Source organism: Palaemon carinicauda, chromosome 30 (genome assembly GCF_036898095.1).
Source record: "Palaemon carinicauda isolate YSFRI2023 chromosome 30, ASM3689809v2, whole genome shotgun sequence".
Classification (NCBI taxonomy): Eukaryota; Metazoa; Arthropoda; class Malacostraca; order Decapoda; family Palaemonidae; genus Palaemon; species Palaemon carinicauda.
The window spans coordinates 33,159,084-33,183,133 of NC_090754.1; the positions used below are offsets into that span (position 1 = coordinate 33,159,084).

The following is a 24,050-nucleotide window of genomic DNA, read 5'->3' on the forward strand; positions in this document are numbered from 1 at the left end:
TTATTATGGAATTGAACAGACTGCTCTTGGATAAGATTAATTTGTATGATGACATCTGCTACACTGTATAAAGATTTACTGATTTGGATTGCTCTTGGAGGATGCTGATGGAAGGATTGGCTGAAATGAGTTCTTTGTGGCAACATGGCGGCCCATGTGGTAAAGCCAAACATTACTTAACGCTCATAGAACTCGCATGCTTTGAAGAACATAAAAAAGGGGCTTTGAGAACATAATCCATACAATTTTCAACTCTTAGTATTAATCGCATGTACAATAAGTGAAGTCATAGACGGTGAATTACTCGATAGAGATGAAGGACTGTACAGTACGTAACTCTTAGGAAAATAATAAACATGTCTCTTGTTAGATATTAACATTTTAAAGAACCTTTGTTTCCAAAATCTATCCACTCATCAAATGGTAAGAGAAATTTAGAGAGAGGTAGGTTTAATGGAATCAGATAGCTAAGTAAGAACAGATTGATAGAAACGGGTGAAAAGTAAGACAAAAGTGTTTCAACACTGTAAATTGTACTTACCTACAAGGGCCTATAACTCATGACGTGACAATCATAAGTGATTTAAGAAAATGATGAAGAGATTAACATAACATTAATAGTCTAAATATTATAAGACATTATACAAGACATTGATGATGAACAAAATTATATAAACCTAAAAAATACAAACTATTTCATCTAAACCAAAGTTACCACAAGGACATTAAAAAGTGGCAGATTAAAGATTAATGCTATCACAAAAGAAATTACCAAAAAGGTCCAAACATTCATTTTCTTGTAACCCCCTTACTCAGTACAGTAAAGCCAGCAGGGAATATGAGAAATGTCCCGATCGTAAACTCTTATCAAATGTATTCTAAAATCCTTCACACTAATTTAATGTTAAAGATCAAGAAAAAAGAAATTAACATGAAATTTCAAGAATCTCACCTTTGTGGGTTGCAGGGTTAGAATGATTACGGGCATTAGAAACGGTAACTTCTACCCCTGAATTGGTATAAGAAATCTTCCTAACAGCCGTATTCAATCTTATGTCCAGACCTTCGCTGAGTGCCACTGGGACACAAGAATATCCATTGCGAACTGTGAAGCAGAAAAAAAATATCTTAAGAAAATAAAACTATTAACGTAACAATTCATAACATTAAGGAAAAAAAATCAACAGTTAAGAAAAAACTAAACTAATAGTACAAAAATCTTTAGCCAATGAACTTGCATTTGTTTGAATTGTTTAAAATATCTCACAAATTAGTCTTAAACTCCAGTAACAGGAAGGAGACTTTATCAATAGCAAACATGTCGGGATTAAATATACCTGTCAGATGACTCCCAGAAAATTCAAAATCATCATCTTGATCCCAATGCTTCAGTGATAAATTGGATAGTGGAGTAGCATTGGCAAATTCAAGATTAGCAAAATGCCAATCAAGAATCTGTCTATCTCGAGATGACAGATACACATCACTAGGTGGTGAAGCTTCTAATTCTTGTAATTTATCTTCAATTTCACGCTGCTGCTCAACAAGTTGATCCCATTCCTGCAAAGTTTAAAAAATGAATGAAAGAGGTCTTCCAACATAAAGGAATTTATAAAACATTATCAAAAAATCAGTAATAAGACACACCAAGAACACATAAAGCACTTACTTTACAAGCATTTTGCAGTTCTCGTAACTTTACTCTATAAACAAACTCGTTCGTAATATTACGAGAATTCCTCTTTTCAGTTAGCTGCTCGTGTTCCTTGTGTAACTGGCCAATCTTATCATGGAGGCTATGTAACTGGAAATGTGGTAAAAGGTATTAACAGAAATTCTGCAATAAGAAAAATATGACAAATTTAGCATGATTTTTATTTTTCCTAACTATACGAAAGTGGAGCTCTTTACGTAGGAGTATTATTTTGGCGATAGCTGAAACTAACCGTTAAAACTTTTGCCACATGTAACAACCCTCCACTAGTTAGCAGAGGGGAGTAGAAGGGATAGACCAACCACCCTACTCACACCAGTAGTAGTAAACAACTGTCCGTTTGCAATTGCAGCAGAACTTCCAGGGGAAGGTGATGGCAGGACCAAATAAGTGCAAAGAGCTTCAAGTTTTATATAGTTAGGAAAAATACAAATTATCTCAAATTTGCCATTTGTTCTAGCACTATATACAAACCTTTTCCTCTTTACATAGGAAACTCACTCCCTAACTCCTTTCTGTCACCAAGCTCCGAAGAACAAGATCGGAGCATGTACAAATCCAACTCCCACTGGAGGAATCCCCCGAGGGGGGGAAACCACTCAAGTGCAGGCACTCTCTCCTGCAGGCAGGAAAGGTAACCAACCACTGGTTCCACTGTTGGCAATATTCCCTGCAAGCGGGAAGATCGCTAGCTTCTGGGTTCACCCTAAAGGGATCCCCACAACTGGAAACCCCCGAAGGGAACCAGTCTGCCATTGCTCTCATTCCTACACCGGAGCTGCAGGAACAAAGGTGAGGAAAAGCAGAGAATGCTACTGTAAACTGTAAAACCCACAGAAACATTCTTTAGCGGAGAGGCCTGAATGCCCCATGGAAGGTAGGAGTTCTTCCCTCACAGGTGGGCGTCATTGCTTTGCTAAGGGAGACTAAGGAGTTCACGTAAAAGTGAAGTCCTGGGTCACCACCTAAAAGAAAAACAAAAAAAAAAAAGGAATTTTTAAGTAGCCGGTTAAAGGGTTTTGACAGAAGAGGAAGACACCGACTTTCCTCTACCAAGCCGAAATATAAAGTGGCGGTTGTTTACTAGTTATGGTGTGAATGGGGTGGTTGGTCTAGCCACGCTACCCCATGCCGCTAGCTAGCGGAGGTTAGTTACACCTCGCAAAAGCTTTAACGATTGGTTTCAACTATCACCGAAATAACTCTAAGTAAAGAGCGGAAGGTTTGTATATACTGCAGAAACAAAGTTCTCTTAGATTAAATCACCTGGCATACTTAAAACACATTTCAAACATTCCAAAGGGAATTTTCTCAACCAGTTATGCTGGAGGTCTCAATTCTATTTGTATTTCCTTATTTCAATTATCAAAAAATAAAAATTGCTGGAGACAATGCATGTAACATTGAATAATATCAGTAAGTAGGAGAGAATTTTCATTACAAAATACAAGAAAGGATAATCAAAATATATCCTATTTGCACAGTATCCATAACAATCGTTTACTGTGCTTTTGTCATAACTATTGTTTGAAAATCTTATTACATACTGTATTTATTTAAATTCTTACCAAAAACTATGTAAGAAAATTGGTCAATCTTGGTCAAAGCTAAATTCTATGTCCAATCCAATAATTGGACATTATATTGAGCTAATGACAAAAACTGTCCACATAATGCATCACAGAAATTGTGTAATGAAAATGATTAATTTCTTGGTGTACAAAAAAAATATTCAATATTACATGGATGCAAGGTAACAAAGTAACATTAAAATGTAAAGAGCAATGCTGCTCTTACACATCAAAATCTTATAAGTTGATGACCAAACCATAAAATTGCACATATAAAACATCACCATCATCAAATGCTAATGTGCTCCCATGTCTTCAAAAGCTTACCTTATTTAATACCATTTTCAGCTTTTCCTGGAGTTTCACAACAGTTTTCCAATGAGTCACTTGCTTCTCTTTAACATTTTTCTCTTGAAGACTGTTGGAAAAAGTAAACTTGAACAGTACATTTATTTGTAAAATTATACGCCAAGTTAAATGCTTATTGCAAAAATGTTTGAAACAATATAAAATAAGGCTGACAAAATACTATAAATTTTACGGAATACGTATTTTTCATAACTATACAAACCCGAGTCATTTTCTGGTTTCGTTTTCTACGGCCAGGCAGACAAAAAGAAATTCGGTAGATTACGTCATGCTGCGTTGCTCGGAAACTGCTGAGCATGAAGTGTTACGCCTATCTCAAGCGTTTCCTCACAATACAATTCTGCTCAAAGACTTGGGGGGTGGCTGAGGTGGGACCTTTGGTAAATGATTCAGGTTTGTATATTTTATCATCATCCTCTCCTCCCACGCCTACTGACGCAAAGAGCCTCAGTTAAATTTCGCTAGTCGTATCATCTTGACATTTTAAATCAATATTTCTCCATTCATCATTTCTTACTTTATGCTTCATAGTCCTCAGCCATGTAGGTCTGGGTCTTCAAACTCTTCTAGTGCCTTGAGGAGCCCAGTTGAAAGTCTGGTGAACTAATCTCTCTTGGGGAGCGCAAAGAGCATGCGCAAACCATCTCCATCTGCCCCTCACCATGATCTCATCCACATATGGCACTCGAGTAATCTCTCTTATATTTTAATTTCTAATCCTGTCCTGCCATTGTACAGTTAGGAAAAATAAAATTTATATTACTGTATACAAAATTTGTAGTTTATTCCTACGTGGATACAAACTTCCGAGTCATTTACTGAGGGGTCTTCCTTAAGTGGGAGGAAGTCTCCTTGAAGTAGGTGGTCTGCCCTTTACCCCAAAGATACAATTACAATAGTAATAGCAAGAAATCAAAGTAAATTATTTGTGAACAGTGCACTACCCACCTCATACGAGGTAAGGCCTTCTGTTCTATTCCAAAGAACTCAACCAGGTTGAAGTGATATGAACATAAAGTGGCTTATAATATCAATAGAGTATATGCAATATATCATCAATATAAAAGCCAAACAAACACAAGACATTCTTACCTGCATTAGGGCGATTTCAAGTTCATTCAAAATTGCCATTCGCCTTTATACTCATACACACCCTTATAATGCAAAGAATTACTGATGCCTGGGATAGCAACAGTTACTTTTCCCAACTAACTTTAGTATGCATAAGCTTTGAAGAAGGCTTAGGATTTATGCACGACAAAAAATAAATAAAGTTAACATTTTTGTTTTACTTCAAAAGATATAAAACGAGTTTAAAAGATCATACATATACTACTGGAATCATACGATAAATTAATAACAAGAAAATATGAGAGAGAGAGAGAGAGAGAGAGAGAGAGAGAGAGAGAGAGAGAGAGATTTGAAGTTTTCTGGCATCCTAACATCGAATAAGAGAGAACTAATACTGAGTGGTTTGCAAATAATACTCAGAGGAGAGGCTGGGACAATTTGTGACAGAATTTGGAAGGGTGTGTAAGAGAAGGAAGTTGAGAGTTAATGTGGGTAACAGTAAGGTTATGAGATGTATAAGGAGGGGGGTAGAGTCACATTGAATACCATGTTGAATGGCGAGTTACTTAAGGAAGTAGATCAGTTTAAGTACTTGGGGTCTATTGTTGCTGCAAATGGTGGAGTGGACCCAGATGTACGTCAGCGAGTGAATGAAGGATATAAAGTGTTGGAGGCAGTGAAGGGTGTGATAAAAAATAGAGAGCTAGGAATGAATGTAGGGAATAGTATGTATCGGAGTTGTGGGGGAATAAAAGTGACGGAGAGACAAATTGAATGTGTTCGAGATGAAGTGTCTGAGGAGTATGGCTTGGTGTATCTTGATTAGATAGGGTTAGGATCTTAGGATCGCAGTAGTGAGGGTGAGAACGGGTGCAATAAATTATCTAGCCACTAGAGTGGATATGAATGTGTTGGGGTGGTTTGGCCTTGCAGAGAGAAAGGAAAATGGACATCTGCTGAAGAAGGTGTTGAATGCAAGAGTTGATGGGGGAAATACAAGAGGCCAAGGTTTGGGTAGATGGATGGGGTAAAGAAAGCTCTCGGTGATAGGAGAATAGATGTGAGAGAAGCAAAAGAACGTGCTAGCAATAGGAATGAATAACGAGCAATTGTGATACAGTTCTGATAGGCCCTGCTGCTTCCTCAGATGGTCTTGGTGACCGCTGAGGTAGCGGCAGTAGGAGATTCAGCATATGAAGCTTCATTTGTGGTGGATAACAGGAGAAGGTGGGCTGTGGCAATCTAGATGTACCAGGTTGGGAGGAACCCAGAGAAGAAAAAATTCCTTTATTCTTTTTTATTTCAGCTAACCCCAAAAATTGGGGGACATCCCATAGTAAATAGATTAAAGTGCATAAACGTATCTTGAAATCAGGGAATGATGTATTTATATAATCTTGCATAGTTTTACTACAAAATTAAAACTATTCATCAAAATATATAAAAAAGGTAAGGTGTAGAGGTCCGTCTGTTCAATGCTGACAACTATGATTAAAAGTTCTTGGTACACACAATCCAGTAATTAAAATTCCTCCTTTGACACAATCTATCAAGATGGCTAGATACCACATGGGAGGGGGATGTTGGGGAAGGAAAAAGATCTTTGCTTTTTTCACTTGGAGGTCGGGGAACAGCAGCATCGATGATATCAGTACAAGAACAAGGTAATGTTCATTGAATATTAATATCTTTTTTAAAACAGAGTGAAAATTATGCTTACTTAATAACCCATTCTAAACCTTCTCCGAGACTAATTGGTCGATTATCTATGTAGTTGAAATCTAACTGATGAGATAAGAAACTTGTTGCTTCCAGAAGACGATTAAACTCTCTTTCAACCATTTCGTCTTTGTCCTTGAGAACCTAAAAATAAACAAATTATTGAAAATGGGTTAAATAGCACAGTACATATTTCAAGTTACAGGATCCCTAAATCTGAGGTAAAGCAATAATGGTCTCAAACACCTATAATCGACTACGCAAAACTGTAGTTTTGTTTAAACTAGAATCAATGCAATTCTAGAACTAGTATTTTTTCGTGTACCTTATGATGATGCCTTACAGGCACTGTAATGGAATAAACCTTACATTTTGAAATGCCCATTGATCTGCAAGTATCAAATTTTCATATCATCCGACTAATGACGGTACCACAAGGACGACCTTCAAGGCCAGGGCAGGTTCTCATACATAGTTGAGAGGCATTCATGATCACAAGAACAGAAAACGAAAAGCAAAAAACACGGGTGGACAGCGGTCGAGCAGACGTCTGTTCAGCGTAGTAACCAAGAGTGACTTGGAGATTGAGCTGCAGGCTCCTACGTGCCAATCCAGCATAAGTGAGAACATGGAGTGGGCAACCATACAATGTTGCCAACCCACAGGATTTTCTTAACTTTGGTCATAGCAAAACAGCAACAATGTATAATCATATAAATATGACAAATTCGAAGATAATTTGTATTTTTCCTAACCATACAAACCTTAGCTATTTACAAAGGGTTATTACTTTTAGCGTAGCTGAAATGGCGAGCCATTAGAATTTAACGAGGGTGTATTACCCCCGCGCTAGTTAGCGGGGGGGTAGGGGAGTGGTAGCTAGCTACCCCTCCTCCCCCTCACACACAGGTGAATACTCACTTTCACTTAGAGGTAGGACTTGTCTTGGGGGACAGGGCTGGCGGGCAAATATGTGTAAATAGCTAAGGTTTGTATGGTTAGGAAAAATACAAATTATCTTCGAATTTGTCATTTGTTCCGTAACCGAAATACAAACCACGCTATTTACAAAGGGTGACTTATCCCTTAGGAAGGGTGGAAAGTCCCCAGCCATACTGGCTTTGGCTTTACCCGGGGACTCAGAATCCGAGTGAGTCGCACTCGAGAAAAGGAGTCCCTGCACCTCACAAGTTCCTTGCACCGCAAGGAACCATGTGGCCTACGTAAGCTTGTGTGTGAAGGAAGAAGTGTGACCCGTCCTAGGCAGTTGACCTGGAGTTCCAGAAGGAACTCTGGGTTAGGACGTTCCCAATACCACCTCGTCAGGGTATGGGGGACGCGACAGTATTGACTCAATACTCGGAACACAAGGAAGCATGGTTTACCTGCAGAGGTTCGAGGTCAGCTATGCAGAGACCAGGATGCTGCTTCCCCGTAGAGGGGATGATGAAGAAAGAAGTAAGGGCCAGACATACTTCTTTCGTTCATGCAGACTAAAACCTGATAACAATGCCCTCAACCTTCTGCTACCTGTCCAAAAAGGAGCCTGAGGTTAGACCAGCTGTTGTGTAGCCACCACAGAGCGATAGAAAACGTATCGAGACTCCTGTGGGTCACGCCCTGCAGGAAGCGGGCTGCGAAGGTCATCAGACGCTTCCAGACTCCAGCTTGTAGCACCTGCGTCACAGAGTAGTATTACTCGAAGGCGAGGGACGTTGCGATGTATCCAACATCGTGCTGTAGGGCGACGTGACGGGGGAGGGTCTGAAGACAGGTCGAGATGAATGTCCTTGAGTCCGGGCTGAAGAGGTATACTGGTGACTCTCCCCCCATGTCCTCCTTGTGTTCCCAAATCGGCTGCAACTGAGGCCAAACTGCAGCTGTTCCCAGCGCTAACCTCTCGATTCCTGTACTGGCAAGAAAGAGAAGGTCTTGGGACATCAGACACAGAATGGAGACTCAAAATCTTGAATGAATCGGACCGAAGGGTCGGGACCCTCAGATTCTGAGTCTAGCCAACAACTCAGGAGCGAGCCTGAATGTTGCCTTCCCCTCTTCCTTAGAAAGGGGGGGAGTAGTAAGAGACCAAGAAGATTGCTTACACACTGGCCGTGGCCAGAGTGAGCAGAAGACCCAAGGCGGAATACAATCCGAGGCCTGTCGTAAAAGGGTCTTGAGAAGATCTCTTAAAGGACTAAAAGTCCGAGCCATGCTCCAAGTTGGAGGTCTTCCTCCGACTAGGGCAGGGACGATCGTAGCTTCGCATGAGCGAGGATAGATCCAGCGGGCAGGAAAAAGTTATTCCTTTAAGCCTGAAGGTCAGGGAAAGGCTGAGCGACAGGCTTCATTGCCAAGAGCGGAAAGGAGTTTCCTCCCGCCGAAAGGCAATAAGACCGTTATTGCTGGAGAAGAGGCCTCACGGGAAGAGGTATATCTCCCACGGCACCAACCACCTTAGACTCTTCACTTTGCCTGGGAGACCCCTGTGGATGACTATCGCAGATGACGCGACCTCCGTACCGCGACTGTAGCGGGTTGTCTCTTCTAGAGGAGGAAGCGTAGTGTCTCCAGGCATGAAGCCGAAGCGACGCCCCGGTTCGGGAGAGATGTCGCAGTGTGGTTGCTTGAGTAGTCTGCGCCATGGGAGAAGCTCTCCCGGGAGTTCCGTCAGGGGAAGCAGAGGGTCCAGAAACCGTTCTGCGCATAGTCCCAGTGGAGCTCTCCCATTGAAAGGTTGACAGACAACCTGGTTTTGTTGAGACCCATTGTCCGCAGACAAAAAGGAGGGAAGACGCAGGCGTCGAAGTTGTCCCACCATCACCGGAATGCATCTTGCCAGAGTCTCGGGGTCTGAGACTGGGGGGAAAACTAGCGGAAGCTTGAGGTTCCAAGCTGTCGCGATCAGGTCCCCCAGACCAGCACTTGCTGGTTACCCAAGGTCAAAGACCCCTAGGTACACTCTCTCTATGAGGCTCTGCTCGGATAGTCTGAGAGAAACATTCCCCTGCCTGGAATGAGAGAGCCGATGGTGGAATTGAGAGAATCTCAATCATCCCGGTATCTCTACTGCAAGATGTGAAGGTGTGAAAATGCGTCCCCTGCTGGTTAGCATGAAGTCGACACGCAACGGGGCGACTTGGCAGGAGCGGTAGGATCTGAAGAGGGGCCAGACTAAGGCCCTTAAGCCTGCCTGAATGATGGAGAGGTATCCTTCAGGTCTTGACCATAGGCCTGGACCGGAACATGCCCCCCCCCCCCCCCTTTCCTTTGACGAGTCCGAGAACCGCATCAAGAATGTGGGGAAAGGACGAGAATATCCACTACCATCAAGAGGCTCCATAGGTCAACACCCATTGCAGGTTTTAATAGTTCCGCTGGTCCCATAGGGCCAGGGAGTCCGGTTAAACATTGCCTGAAGCCACCGGAACTTGGATCGCCCCACATGGAGCTTATCCTGAGGCGACCGTTCGGACTATAAACGGGTCAATGAGGAAAGAAGAACTAGGAAACGTTCCAAGGTAGGGCTGAAAACTCTGCTTGACTGAGAACAGGTACTGCGACTCTCCTCAGTCTTGCCACAGTCAACCGAAAGGAAGGCTCGGAGGATGTGGTAACAGAATCTGGCGTCCCCAGGTGGTCACCCATCCAAGTACCGACGTTGCTTAACCTCGCTGGACGGACGAGAAGCGGGGTTTCCAACGTGGTAAGGCGGTTGACTCAATATCATGGCCAGATACTCCAGATGTTGAGGCAGAGGAAGAGAAGGCTCCAAGCAAAATACCATGAGCCCACACTCATGGTCAGCATTCGGAAGCTTTTCCCGGCGCTGAAGAAGGTCGAAACCCGAGCCTACCGGAGTTGACCAGCCCTCCAAACAGCAGAGGAGGCGGAAGTCTGCACCTGAGCGGCCAAGAGGAAGGCAGGGAGAGTTCTCTGGGGAAACAAACCTGCTATGCCACGGCAGGATAGCCACACTGCATCATAAGCAGGAATACTTGCAGTTTAGGCTGAATTCGACGAGCACCCTGGAAGATGGATGGAATGGAAACTGAAAGTACCCGTCCTTCCGATCCAGGGTTAAAGGAGTCCTGTCGCCTCGTTACCAGTCTGATCGATTCTGCTGGTCTACGCTGGCCGAAGTTTGTTCGACAAACTTGATCAGGGCTGAGAGGTCGACTATGGACATCCCCTCTCAGATCCTTCCTTACAAGAAAGGATCGACTGAGGGGGCCGGGGGTGAAGCCGTCGATGATCCTAAGGAAGACCTTCGCCTAAGGTATGGATCATTCTGCCCAACCGGGCAACTCTGCTGATGCTATGGCATAGAGGTTCAGAGACACTGAATTCGCTGACAGAGACGGCAGGCGCGATATCCTTGGCTACTCCCAGAGATTGTGCGGGAATGGGCATCGGGAAGCTGTCATTCGGATGAGTAACCTTAAGCATCCTCCCAGCGAAAAAACCTGCAAGCCTAGAGTTCGTGAACTCCTTTTAGGACTATGCCCCCCCGGGGGAGTCTCCCGTGCCATCTGTTCCTGACAGGAGGAAACTGCAATTGGACACCTTGTCCCAGTTGTCGTAGCCGATAACTTAGGCCGACGTGGTTGAAAGAAAAGGGAGCTGGAGCCCTGCAGAGTCTGGAAGAAAGCGCCTTGGAGGAGTGAAACCGGAAGTCGATTTACTCCGCACAGCAGATGTCTAAGTCTCTGTCCTTGGGCAAAGACAAAACTCTTCTCAAGGATGGAAGGGTGTCTGAGGTCGTTGACCTCCACAGATGAGACACCCGAAGGAAGCCTTCAGTCAGCGCGTCCAGATGGTACAACATCGAGCTTGTCCGCAAGTAGATACTTAACGACGAAAGGCCAAGGTGCCTGAGCTCGAGAGGAGGAAAGTACCCTTGATCTTCCTGTAGCTTCCTTGAACCAAACCTCGGGCCGTAACCGAGGAGGGAAAGAACCTGGTAAGCTCCCAGAGGAAGAGGTAAGCAGTCATCCCTTGTCCGATGGAGAAATCTTGAACGGAAAGCCCCCCCGCCAAAAATCCTTCCAGGGCGGGAGAAGGAGAGAGTACTCGTGCAGGAGAGGGGACCCTCGAGACCGACCTCTTGGGAACCAACTTCGCCCTGGGGGAAGTCACCACGAAGTCCACTCCTCTCTTTCTCTTCAGCGTAGGAGAGACAGCCGCTGGTTTGTTACCCTGGCCGGTGAGTGCTGGTTTCATAACCCTCATTAACGCCCGTGCCAGCGGATCAAACCATGTCTGCTGCTCCAAGGACACAGAGTCCGAAATCCTCACTAAGGTGAAAGGGATCGGGCGATCCTTTGGAGAGGACGCGACGGTTCCTGCCTGAAAAGAAGGTGGGAAGAATGCTGTACTGACCTGTCTTCGTCCTGCACTACCAACCTGTGCTTGGATGGAGGTGATCCCGAGTGCCGCCTAGGAGCACGCGTCCCTGCTGCTACCACCGGCTGTGGAATTCGCCGCGAACTATGGTCGCGCGAGGGCGAACGGTCGCGCAAAGGCGAATGGTCGCGCGGGCGCACAGGCGAGTGGTCGCGCGGGCGCACAGGCGAGTGGTCGCCCGGGCGCGCAGGCGAGCGGTCGCGCGGGCGCGCAGGCGAGCGATCGCGCAGGCGAGCGATCGCGCGGGCGCGCAGGCGAGCGATCGCGCGGGCGCGCAGGCGAGCGATCGCGCGGGCGCGCCGAGGGATCGTGCTGCCGCGTAGGTGAAGAAGATCGCTGGCGGTAAGCGATGGCGAGCAGCATGTGTAGGTGAATGATCGCGTGATAGGGTGCGATGGTGATCAGCATCCGCAAGAGGGCGAGCGTTCAGGGTTGTGCGATGAGGAGCAGCATGCGTAAGCGGGCAATCGTTCAGGGTTGTGCGATGGCGAGCAGCATGCGCAGGTGAATGATCGCGTGAAAGGGTGCGATGGTGATCAGCATCCGCAAGAGGGCGATCGTTCAGGGTTGTGCGATGAGGAGCAGCATGCGTAAGCGGGCAATCGTTCAGGGTTGTGCGATGGCGAGCAGCATGCGCAGGTGAATGATCGCGTGAAAGGGTGCGATGGTGATCAGCATCTGCAGGAGGGCGATCGTTCAGGGTGGTGCGATGAGGAGCAGCATGCGTCAGCGGGCAATCGTTCAGGGTTGTGCGATGGCGAGCAGCATCCGCAGTTGAGGGTCGCGCGATGGCGATCAGCATCCGCAGTTGAGGGTCGCGCGATGGCGATCAGCATCCGCAGTTGAGGGTCGCGCGATGGCGATCAGCATCCGCAGTTGAGGGTCGCGCGATGGCGATCAGCATCCGCAGTTGAGGGTCGCGCGATGGCGATCAGCATCCGCAGTTGAGGGTCGCGCGATGGCGATCAGCATCCGCAGTTGAGGGTCGCGCGATGGCGATCAGCATCCGCAGTTGAGGGTCGCGCGATGGCGATCAGCATCCGCAGTTGAGGGTCGCGCGATGGCGATCAGCATCCGCAGTTGAGGGTCGCGCGATGGCGATCAGCATCTGCAGTTGAGGGTCGCGCGATGGCGATCAGCATCCGCAGTTGAGCTAGTAGCTGGCGAACCATGTTCCTTCAGAAGTGTTGGAGAACGTTGGCGTGCCAGCTGTAACACACGTGGGCGATCCGGAGATCGCTGGCGAGCTGATGATCGCTGACGAGCTGACGATCGCTGGCGAGCTGATGATAGCTGACGAGCTGATGATCGCTGACGAGCTGATGATCGCTGACGAGCAGAAGGCTACGCGTGGAAGCCTGCGCAAAGAAGAAGAGTCCTTGACCCCGACCTGAACCGAAGTTCTAGATCGCGAGGGCGAACGTGGGCGCACAGGGCACGTAACAGGAACCGCAGGGAAGATCATCTTGAAAGCGCTGACGAACAGGAGAGCGCTGACGAACAGAAGGGCGCGCAGGGAAACCCTGACACGCAAGGGAAGAACCCCCGTGGGGGCAACCCTTTGCCCCGAAGGGATCGTTGTCCGCCGGGAGACTGATGTCCGTCGGAAGACCGCTGTCCGTCGGGAAGACCGTTGTCCGTCGGGAAGACCGTTGCCCGTCGGAAGACGAGATTAGACTGCTGTCCATCTGCACCAAGACGGAAGATCGAGAAAAAGAAGTTGTAGGCTGCAAACGGAGATTCAAAAAGGCGCCTCAAGCACCCTTATAGGGAGATGAGAGGCCCTTACGACGAGGCGGACGGTGGGCCTTACGGCGAGGGAGGCCAACAGCAACAGCAACAGAAGAAACCTCCGAAGAGGAGTCTCTATGAGTGTACTCTCTCGCGAACGAAAGAGAAACACTTCGTGGAAGAGACTGGTCAGCCAGTGACCTAAAAGGGGCAATCCTCCGAAGAGGAGCTCCTGCAGTTGCCCAGCCCCTTGAGCGAAACTGCAGGTGCGACCGCTCAGCACCAAGAGCATAGTCGCACGAAAAAAAGGCAAGAGAAGAACCCCCCAAAAGAGGAAAAGCTCAAGCCTGGACAGGAAAAAATTTCCCTCGGAAGGAAAGTTATCCGCCCAAGGAGGCAAGCCTCCTGACTGTTCTAAAATGAACTGGAGAGCTGTCCGTCGACACGGGAGTACTACCAGTAGAAGGAGACACGCCCCTAACGACAATACAAGGGGGGAGGCAGCAACAGCCGAATCTCCAGGACTCAACCAGACAGCTCACACCGTTGCTATATTACAGAAACGAACTAGATCGGTAACTGTAAAAAAATAAAACAAATAATATTAGTACACATTCATTCCCCCGGGAAGGCTCCGAAGAGGAATCCCGAGGAAAAGGAACAAGAATTACACAACAGGCACGTGCCCTCACAACCACTTACACTCGCGGAAGGAGAGCTGTAACCAAAACAGAATTATAACAATTATAATTATGTAACTATGTAATTATGTAATTTAAAAATGAATGAACACTAAGGAAAAAAACGAAAACCCCGAAAGGAATCGTTCTACAAGCTGAAAAATTAACAACTACAATTAGATTCATAAACTAATTGAGACAAAATGTACGGAGTAGCAACCCCACCCACACGGGAAGGAAGCTACAAGGGCGTAGTAAAACATAGTAAAAGGGTGAACGACCTCAAGAGAGAGAGAGAGAGAAAGACCGAAGTCAAACTCGATCGCAACCCATAAAATTAGGCCGTGGTGGCCTAACTGCCGAGGCCTCCACGTAGATATCGTACACTACACACACACACATCTGAAAAGGAAACTTACTTATTTCTATACTCAAATATATATACAAACATGAAAACATGTTTACATATATATTGAGTAAAAGAAAAGTAAGCGATTAAGTAAAGACAAAACAGACAATGGCTGCCAAGCGAGGACCAAGACAGAGACGTCTGTCACAGTCCGAGCCAAAAGTGAAAGTGAGTATTCACCTGTGTGTGAGGGGGAGGAGGGGTAGCTAGCTACCACTCCCCTACCCCCCCCCGCTAACTAGCGCGGGGGTAATACACCCTCGTTAAATTCTAATGGCTCGCCATTTCAGCTACGCTAAAAGTAATAACCCTTTGTAAATAGCGTGGTTTGTATTTCGGTTACGGAACAAAACGAGCTTTTGTATTCGCATAGGAACAAACTATCATTAAAACTATCAAAAGATTACAGAAAGGTTAAGATAAAGGTTGCTGAGAATGCAACCATAACTCTATGTTTACATTTCCTCAGCTGGACTCGCATGAATAAAAGATGATTTAATTGTTGACATGGAATTTCTCCTTGAATAGACTATTTATCATGAAGCTACGCCCATATCATGAAAGGTAAATATGGTTTGGTTACCTTAAATATCAGTTATCGTAACAAGGACTAGGCTGGCCTAACAATAAATGTCACGTGGAATTCAAGGTAAGATTTTCATATTATCATTATTGGTTATATGGAATTGGTGGAAAGTTGTTGCAAGCAGTGAAGATTTTATACATAGGCAGTAAAGCGTGTGTTAGGATAGGAAATGAAGAGAATGAGTGGTTTTCAGTGAGAGTGGGACTGAGATAGGGATGTGTGATGTCACCATGGTTTTTCAATTTATTTGTTGATAAGAGTTGCAAGAGAGGTGAATGCTCGAGTGCTTGGTCGAGGATTGAAACTGATAGATGCGAGGGATCATGAGTGGGAGGAGAATCAGTTAGTTTGCGGATGATACGGTATTGATTGCAGACTCGGAGGAGAACCTGGGTCGATTAGTGACAGAGTATGGGAGGGTGTGAAAAAAAGGAAGTTGAGAGTTGTTATTATTATTATTATTATTATTACTAGCCAAGCTACAACCCTAGTTAGAAAAGCAAGATGCTGTAAGCCCAAGGGCTCCAACAGGGAAAAATAGCCCAGTGAGGAAAGGAAATAAATAAATGATGAGAATAAATTAACAATATATCATTCTAAAAACAGTAACAGCGTCAAAATAGATATGTCCTATATAAACTATCAATAACGTCAAAAACAGACATGTCATATATAAACTATAAAAAGACTCATGTCAGCCTGGTCAACATAAAAACATTTGCTCCAACTTTGAACTTTTGAAGTTCTACTGATTCAACTACCCGATAAGGAAGATCATTCCACAACTTGGTAACAGCTGGAAAAAACTTCTAGAATACTGTGTAGTATTGAGCCTCATGAAGGAGGCCTGGATATTAGAATTGACGGCCTACCTAGTATTACGAACAGGATAGAATTGTCCAGGGAGATCTGAATGTAAAGAATGGTCAGAGTTATGAAAAATCTTATGCAACATGCATAATGAACTAATTGAACGACGGTGCCAAAGATTAATATCTAGATCAGGAATAAGAAATTTAATAGACCGTAAGTTTCTGTCCAACAAATTAAGATGAGAATCAGCAGCTGAACACCAGACAGGAGAAAAATACTCAAAACAGGGTAGAATGAAAGAATTTAAACACTTATTCAGAATAGATTGATCACCGAAAATCTTGTGAGACTTTCTCAATAAGCCAATTTTTTGTGCAATTGAAGAAGACACAGACCTAATGTGTTTCTCAAAAGTAAATTTGCTGTCAAGAATCACACCTAAAATTTTAAAAGTCATACAAATTTAAAGAAACATTATCAATACTGAGATCCGGATGTTGAGGAGCCACTGTCCTTGACCTACTTACAATCATACTTTGAGTTTTGTTAGGATTCAACTTCATACCCCATAATTTGCACCATGCACTAATTTTAGCTAAATCTCTATTAAGGGATTCACTAACTCCAGATCTACATTCAGGGGATGGAATTGATGCAAAGAGAGTAGCAGCATCTGCATATGCAATAAGCTTATTTTCTAGGCCAAACCACATGTCATGTGTATATAGTATGAAAAGTAATGGGCCAAGAACACTACCATATGGAACACCGGATATCACATTCCTATACTCACTATGGTGCCCATCAACAACTCCTCTTTGAGATCTATTACTTAAAAAATCAATAATAATGCTAAGAAACGACCCACCCACTCCCAACTGTTTCAGTTTGAAAACAAGGGCCTCATGATTAACACCGTCAAAGGCAGCACTAAAATCAAGGTAAATCATACGAACTTCCCGACCACAATCAAGGGATTTCTGTACAGCATTGGAGATTGTAAGAAGGGCATCACATGCTCCAAGGCCTTTACGAAAACCAAATTGCAGACAAGGGAATAGATGATTACCTTCAGCAAACCTATTAAGACATTTTGCCAGAAGACGTTCAAAAACTTTAGATAATATGGGAGTTATGGAAATTTGGCAGTAATCAGTGGGACTTGAGCTACCACAAACACATTTACATAGAAGAGTAACATTGCCAATTCTCCAACAAGTGCTAAGTGGGAAGAGTAAGTTTATGAGATGTAGGAAATGGGAGGGTGGTGCTAGATTGAATGTCATGTTGAATGGAGAGTTACTTGAGGAAGTAGATCAGTTTAAGTACTTGGGGTCTGTTGCTGCTGCAAAAGTTGGAGGGGAAGCAGATGTACATCAGGAAGTGAATGAAAGATGCAAAGTTTTAGGGGCAGTGAAGAGAGTGGTAAAAAATAGAGGGTTAGGAATGAATGTAAAGAATATTGTATGAGGAAACTAATGTACCAACTGTGATGTATGGTTCAGAGTTGTGGGGAATGAAAGTGACGGAAAGACAGAAACTGAGTATGTTCGAGATAAAGTGTCTGAAAATTATGGGGGTTAGAAACGACACTGAGGGTGAAAACGGGTAGGGAACTAAGCATATGAAGCTTCACTTGTGGTGGATAACAGGAGAGGGTGGGCTGTGGCAGCCGAGCAGTATCAGCCAAACTCAACTGAATCCCTTGTCAAACTGGGAGGAGCTATGAGAAAAAAAGTTCCCTTATTGTTCTCTTGCTCTTTTATGTTGAAGTTCCCTTATTGTTCTCTTGCTCTTTTATGTTGCTACCCTAGGGGAAGTGCCTTGGTAGATAGATAAATCGATTATTATTATTATTATTATTACTAGCTAAGCTACAACCCTAGTTGGAAAAGCAGGCTGCTATAAGCCAAAGGGCTCCACCTGGGAAAAATAGGCCAGTGAGGAAAGGAACAAATACAGTAAAAATAAAATATTTTAGTGTCAGTAACAGCATTGAAGTACAAATTTGAAAGTAATTTGCATTTTTCCTAACGATACAAACCTTGAGCTATTTATAGAGAATTTACTTTTGGCAAGGCTGGAAACTAGCCCTAAAACTTCTAGTGAGATATAAATACCCAAAAAAAAAAAGAGAGAGAGAGAGAGAGAGAGAGAGAGAGAGAGAGAGAGAGAGAGAGAGAGAGAGAGAGAGAGAGAGAGAGAGAGAGAGAGAGAGAGAGAGAGAGAGAGAGAGAGAGAGAGAGAGAGAGAGAGAGAGAGAGAGAGAGAGAGAGAGAGAGAGAATATAAATGATTTGAAGTTTTCTGGCATCCTGACATCAAATAAGAGTTATAAATTACATGTAAATTATGATGGATTATAACACATCAGTGCTTATGTAATACTATATTAATTATATATAGATGTTTTGAATAAGTTAAGAAATAGTATACACAATCCTCTTCGTTATTGATTCATTCAGACGACTCTTATTCTACGATGCTACGCAACTCCTTATGTGATGTCTCTTGCATAGTATGTTACTATATACTCTACACTTTCTTGAACAGAAATACAGGTTATTTTATAAACTGAAACCTTATATATCTAGATAATAATTGTTTCTTTTAAATAAACAAACAAAAACAGTGCATTTGATTACTTTTCAACAGCTGATATATCTCTCTCTCTCTTCCGAAATGAGAATAGGCTACTCGTGTGAGCGAAAACACCGAATATTTACAGAATGTACAGTTAAGCTATACTGTAGTAATATTAGAGTAATATACACTACAGTATCAGTGAGTATTAGGTTACAGTAGAGTTTTACTAGATAGAAACAACTTTTGCTATACAAATCAGTGGGGAGATGACGACGACTCGGTAAACTTTACCTTAGCACAATACTGGACTGTAACCTTACTGTGTCCAGTACATAGTGTACATATGTGCAAATGTACTGTACACTGTACATATGATTATTACTGTTGTAGAAACCAAATTAAAACAATATTAGGAGATGCTGGATAACCCCCAACTGCGAAGTTCCAGTAAGTTCATGGATGGGTGGTACCTCTGAACATGCTGCTGACAGAGAAGTATATACCATTAGGATAGTTCTCTCAAGATCTCGACTAGTAGGGCTAACAGATCAGTATAATACTTGATATGTGGCCATCTCAGAGTCACTGGAGTCATCCTGAGTCCCGACAAAATCGACACTCGGTCGATTAACAGGCAGATCAGGCTGGACAGAGGAAAGATATACAAGTCCAGGTGATACCGTGGTGCTGAAAAGCATTTTCAAACATGGCCCATGGGTCTGGAAGGTGGGAGCAAACCACGGGGTGCTTCCTGTCTAGTTGTATGGCAAACAGGTCAATCCCTAAAGAAACCCATAGAGCAAGAAGCCTCTCTGCTACTCAAGGACATAGCAATCACTCCATCCCTATATCTTGCCTCTTGCACGAAATGTACCTGGCTGACAACTCTACGGCATGGAATGCTACCCCGATTTGCATCTCCTATGTTAACTACAGTAGTCGTGTTGCTCATCAACACTCCTTAGTGCCTCCTTAAACACTCTTTGAATGCTTGCAGAGCTAGAAAGGCTGCTTTTACTTCCAGGACTTTGATGTACCAATGAATTTCTTCTTTTGACCACACCTCTGAGACGGCCTGGTTGTTCTTCATATTTACTTTTATTTCCTTTTGCAATACCTAGATATTTTCTGCGTTGAAAATACAAGCTTTATAAAAGAGCCACTGATTTTTGCCATGTTTACAAACTAAGTGGTTTTATTTTCAGGTAATATGCTAAACTTTTTCAGGTAACTGAAATGCACTCCCTCCTCCAAGACCTCTTTTACGCAAATTTAAAACATAAAAAATTCGGTCATCTATATTTTTCAATCCTAATCATCATCTAAGAAAATAAATATAACGCTGAAAAACTCTTATTGAATTCACATGCAGTAGTGGATACATTAGGCATGCTGAAGATAATTCAAGCCTGCTAAGGAAAACCTACAACAGTTTTTGGTTTTCATTTTGTTATACAGTAGTAGGTGAGCTTGCCCTTATATGGGGTACTGTACATGATAGTTTAGGGCAACTACTGGGTTACACATATCTTAACTAAGAAAGCAAACTTAAGACTTAGGTGTAATATTCATTGGATGAGAAGGAGAATAACAAGCTATTGGTTACACTGAGGGCAATATGAGCATTAATGCTTGACAGAGTCATTCATTGCATTCATGTGAATCTTTCCCGTAGCACCGAAATGGCCAGATTTTGCTAAATTATTTTATTCAATTAAAGTCATCTTAATCTTTGTTTTGGTAAAAAGTTATTTACAATTTTCTTTTCAACCTACTATATCTTGAAACGTTTAGGCATTGTCTTTGAAGTCTGTAATTAATGTTACCACTGCATAAAAAAGCTCCTAAAGGCCTCAATTTTTGCATCCTTTTGTAATTTTTTTAATTACCATAGTAAGTATAGGGTTAGTGCACATCTTTTATAGATAATAAATCAGTCATTAAGTTTTGCCCTTTATCAACATGTTTACAGTATCCCCTTTTATATATTTTCTTTTTTTATTTACATTAAAAAAAATCATAAAGAAATTGGGTATTATGTACACAGTTCTTTAATTAATTAAAAAAAAAAATGAAGTGTATACAGTGTACATATATTATAGATAACTGAACATATGTACTGTATGAGAGAAAATTTCCCATAGGCATAACTACTGTACAACACTTAATATTTCTATTGAGGTATTTCCAAACATATTTATACCTCAAACGATAACAGCTTAGCATCTGCTTGTGAACCAATCAAAAGACATTCAAACACAAAATTCTGAACTGAAACTTACCGTGTTTCCATTGGATTCGTAGAGAGGACATTTTTGTTTTATTCGAACTAGCTCCATGTTAATTTGCTTTGAAAGTACATTGATGGGATTGCCTCCTAACCCGGTAACTACCATTGCTCCAAGATCGGCAATGTATGGCCCTTTACGAAATGTGGCAATTCTTCCACCAACTCGGTCCTGATGAAGAATAATTTATCAAAATTGAGAAAAGATATACTTTATAAAACTACAGTTTCTGTATATCCTACATATAACTTTATATAAACTAAATACTTTTACATAAACTTTATATGAGTTTGAAAGCCCTTTTGTTATTAGATATCTTAACCCTTTTACCCCCAGGCTCTTTGGAAATTTCCATCCCTTAACCCCCAAGGGGTAATTTTTTCCCCAGCACATTTTGCAGTATATTTTTTTTTAAATCGCTGTAAAAGCCTTAATTTTTGTCATAGAGAGGTCAGGTTGGTCTCATTCTCTTGCAAAATGCCTGAATTTTATTTTAAAAATTATCAAAAATATGAAAAAAAAAATTTATAGCATTTTTTTGCAAGGACGTACTGGTACGTCTATGGGGGTAAAGGGATGAGTTTTGTGAAACGTACCAGTACGTCCTTTGGGGGTAAAAGGGTTAACATATACTTCAGCCTTTCAAATATAATGAAATTTCACTAAAAGAAAAGTTTGCAGTTAATCAGTCAATTGTTGAACTGTAGGATCAAAAATTAAAGTAACAACATTCTCAACTGTCACGATGAAAACTACATTAACTTTAGAAACAAAAAAAAGGATATTAACGATAAACAAGAGCTTGTTCCCGTCATGATTATAAAACCAAAATTTCAAGTCTCTTTTGAATTGCTACAATACTTAAAGACCATAAAGATGATTATGCACAACAGATACAACCAAACACCCAGCACCCAAATTTTCCCAAATAAAGAGACACCTACAAATTATAGTAAACATATCTCCTGGCAACCCTTTTTCTCCAAAGAGCTTCCAATACCTACCCGAGATTCCAGAACAATGACTTCAAAACCAAAGGAATTAAGCTGTTGTGCTGCAGCAAGTCCAGCGATTCCCGCGCCAATTACAATAACACTTCCATATTTCTTCTGAGGCAATGGCTGTGATATAAAGTTACATAATCAATATTCAAAATACTCTTTAGTACGCAACAAACATGGTTTAACAATCTTTTGAATTATATTCTGGATAACAGCTTTCTATAAAATATCACTCTAGAACTGAATATGACAGTGAGTTATGCTGGGCTTCCTTATAAACAATACCACATTACTACCACGTCAGTAATCAATAATGTCCTAGGCCCAACGTATATTAGCTTGTCCATCTTTGTAAAAGGTTTTAAAAACATAAAAGGTTTCTACCACATAAATTATAAGTAAAATATAGGTGAAAATTTTAGAATCGGATTGTTCTTATCTACATAATTTAATAGTAAATCATTTTTGTTTAAATAAAACATTATTTCAGGTATATAAATATAACATTTTAAAATTTATATTTTTCCTAGCTATACAAACATGAGTCTTTTAAGTATGGGTGTGTTTTCAGCGCAAATAGGAACGGCTGTTGAAATTATTAACAACGGGTGGTGAGCACTAGAGAGAAGCCCTGCTGCCCCACCTATCAGAAGCTCTTCACTTATGACCTTTCGGCTCTGGACTGAGATGGGTGGTTGAGGTGGAAAGTCTAGCTTTAAAAGTACTCTTGTTCGTATAGCTATTAAAAATAAAAATTACTTTTAAAATTTATCATTTGCTCCTAAGAGTATACAAAGCTTTCATCCTTTAAATAAGACGACTTGCTGATTGGTGGGTCACAAGCTCCCTAGAACTGAACTGGTTGCTTCTTTTTCTTCCCTGGAAATGTCAATCTACCTGGTCCCATGCAGGAGCAAAGGAGATGACTTCAGCAATCTCCTATCTGTCTATCAAAGGGATGAATAGGCTGAAATGCCAAGCCTGTCCACGAAGATTGGTACGTGGTCTAACATGGGATCCCTTCCCAAAGGGGGCTAGCTGTCCAGATTAATATACCTAGCATAAGATGATCAACAGTTCGGATATATATTCCACCCTCTTCCCTCTCATCCAGGGAGAATGGGGGAGATAGTTCTCTAAATTCTAAGGAACGGAGCTCAAAACTTTAATTTACCATCGTCAGATCTTGCGAGTAATGCTTTGACCCCTTTGTCCCCAGAAGAGGGGAAGAAACAAAGAAGAAGAGCCTGCCATTCTTCCTTGATTACAGACTTACATCTATATGTTACCATAGACTACATGCTTACTGTCCCCCATACGAGCTGAGTTTGCTACACAGCTATTTGAACAGCCACCACAAGAATATGCACAAAGGCATTAAGAGACTTGAGGGTACACTCCTGTATATTAAAGACTGTCAAGGTGGTCTGGTGTGTTAACACCCCAACCTTTAACATCTGTCTAACTGCAAGATTCCTCTTGAAAGCAAGCGGGCCAAACACGAGACTTCACTAGATCAAGCTCCCATCCCAGCTTTCAAATATCAAGGGCCACAACTACTAAACAAAATCGACCTTTACAATGAAAAATGTCAAAAACAAAATAAATGGACTCTCTAAGACACCAGGTCTAGATGATATTCATCCCCGAGAGATCATAGAACTAGAAGAGGTAACCCCACACTTTTATAAAAAATGTTCCAGAAGAGAGCCAACAAAGGAAAAGCACCACAAGGATGGGAACAAGGTAATGTACCTCCAATTTACAAGGGACCAAAAGAACAACCTGGCAAATACAAATCTGTGTTTAACTTCAGAGCCTTGCAACATTTTTTCATCAATTATAGGAGATTCAATAGTAGAACACAGAGAAAAACAATCTTCTGATAGACAGCCAATCTGGTTTCAGCCAAGAGAGATCCTGTGTGACAAATCTGTTGCAATTTTCTGACAACATGTTTAGCATTAATGATAAAAGTAGGGCAATATATATCATATATCTAGGCTTTCAAAAGACTTTTGACAAAGTCCCTCATTAAAAATTAAGGGTTAAAATTAGACCACTAGACATCATTGATGACCCAGTTGATTGGATCGAAGGTTGGCTGACA

The 24,050-nt window shown here is 42.4% G+C and overlaps 1 protein-coding gene across 1 annotated transcript in view; it reads right to left on the reverse strand.

Annotated features, from left to right (window-relative positions):
• The window catches only part of LOC137622980 (lysine-specific histone demethylase 1A-like), a 101,454-nt gene that overhangs the window by 28,228 nt on the left and 49,176 nt on the right, over window positions 1-24,050 (reverse strand). Inside the window, exons 5-11 of the mRNA XM_068353591.1 lie at window positions 21,944-22,060; window positions 20,934-21,110; window positions 6,446-6,588; window positions 3,613-3,703; window positions 1,670-1,804; window positions 1,338-1,560; window positions 953-1,105 (exon numbers count right to left, since the gene is read on the reverse strand). Coding sequence (XP_068209692.1) covers window positions 953-1,105; window positions 1,338-1,560; window positions 1,670-1,804; window positions 3,613-3,703; window positions 6,446-6,588; window positions 20,934-21,110; window positions 21,944-22,060 — 1,039 coding nt within the window. The remainder of the gene's footprint in view (window positions 1-952; window positions 1,106-1,337; window positions 1,561-1,669; window positions 1,805-3,612; window positions 3,704-6,445; window positions 6,589-20,933; window positions 21,111-21,943; window positions 22,061-24,050) is intronic.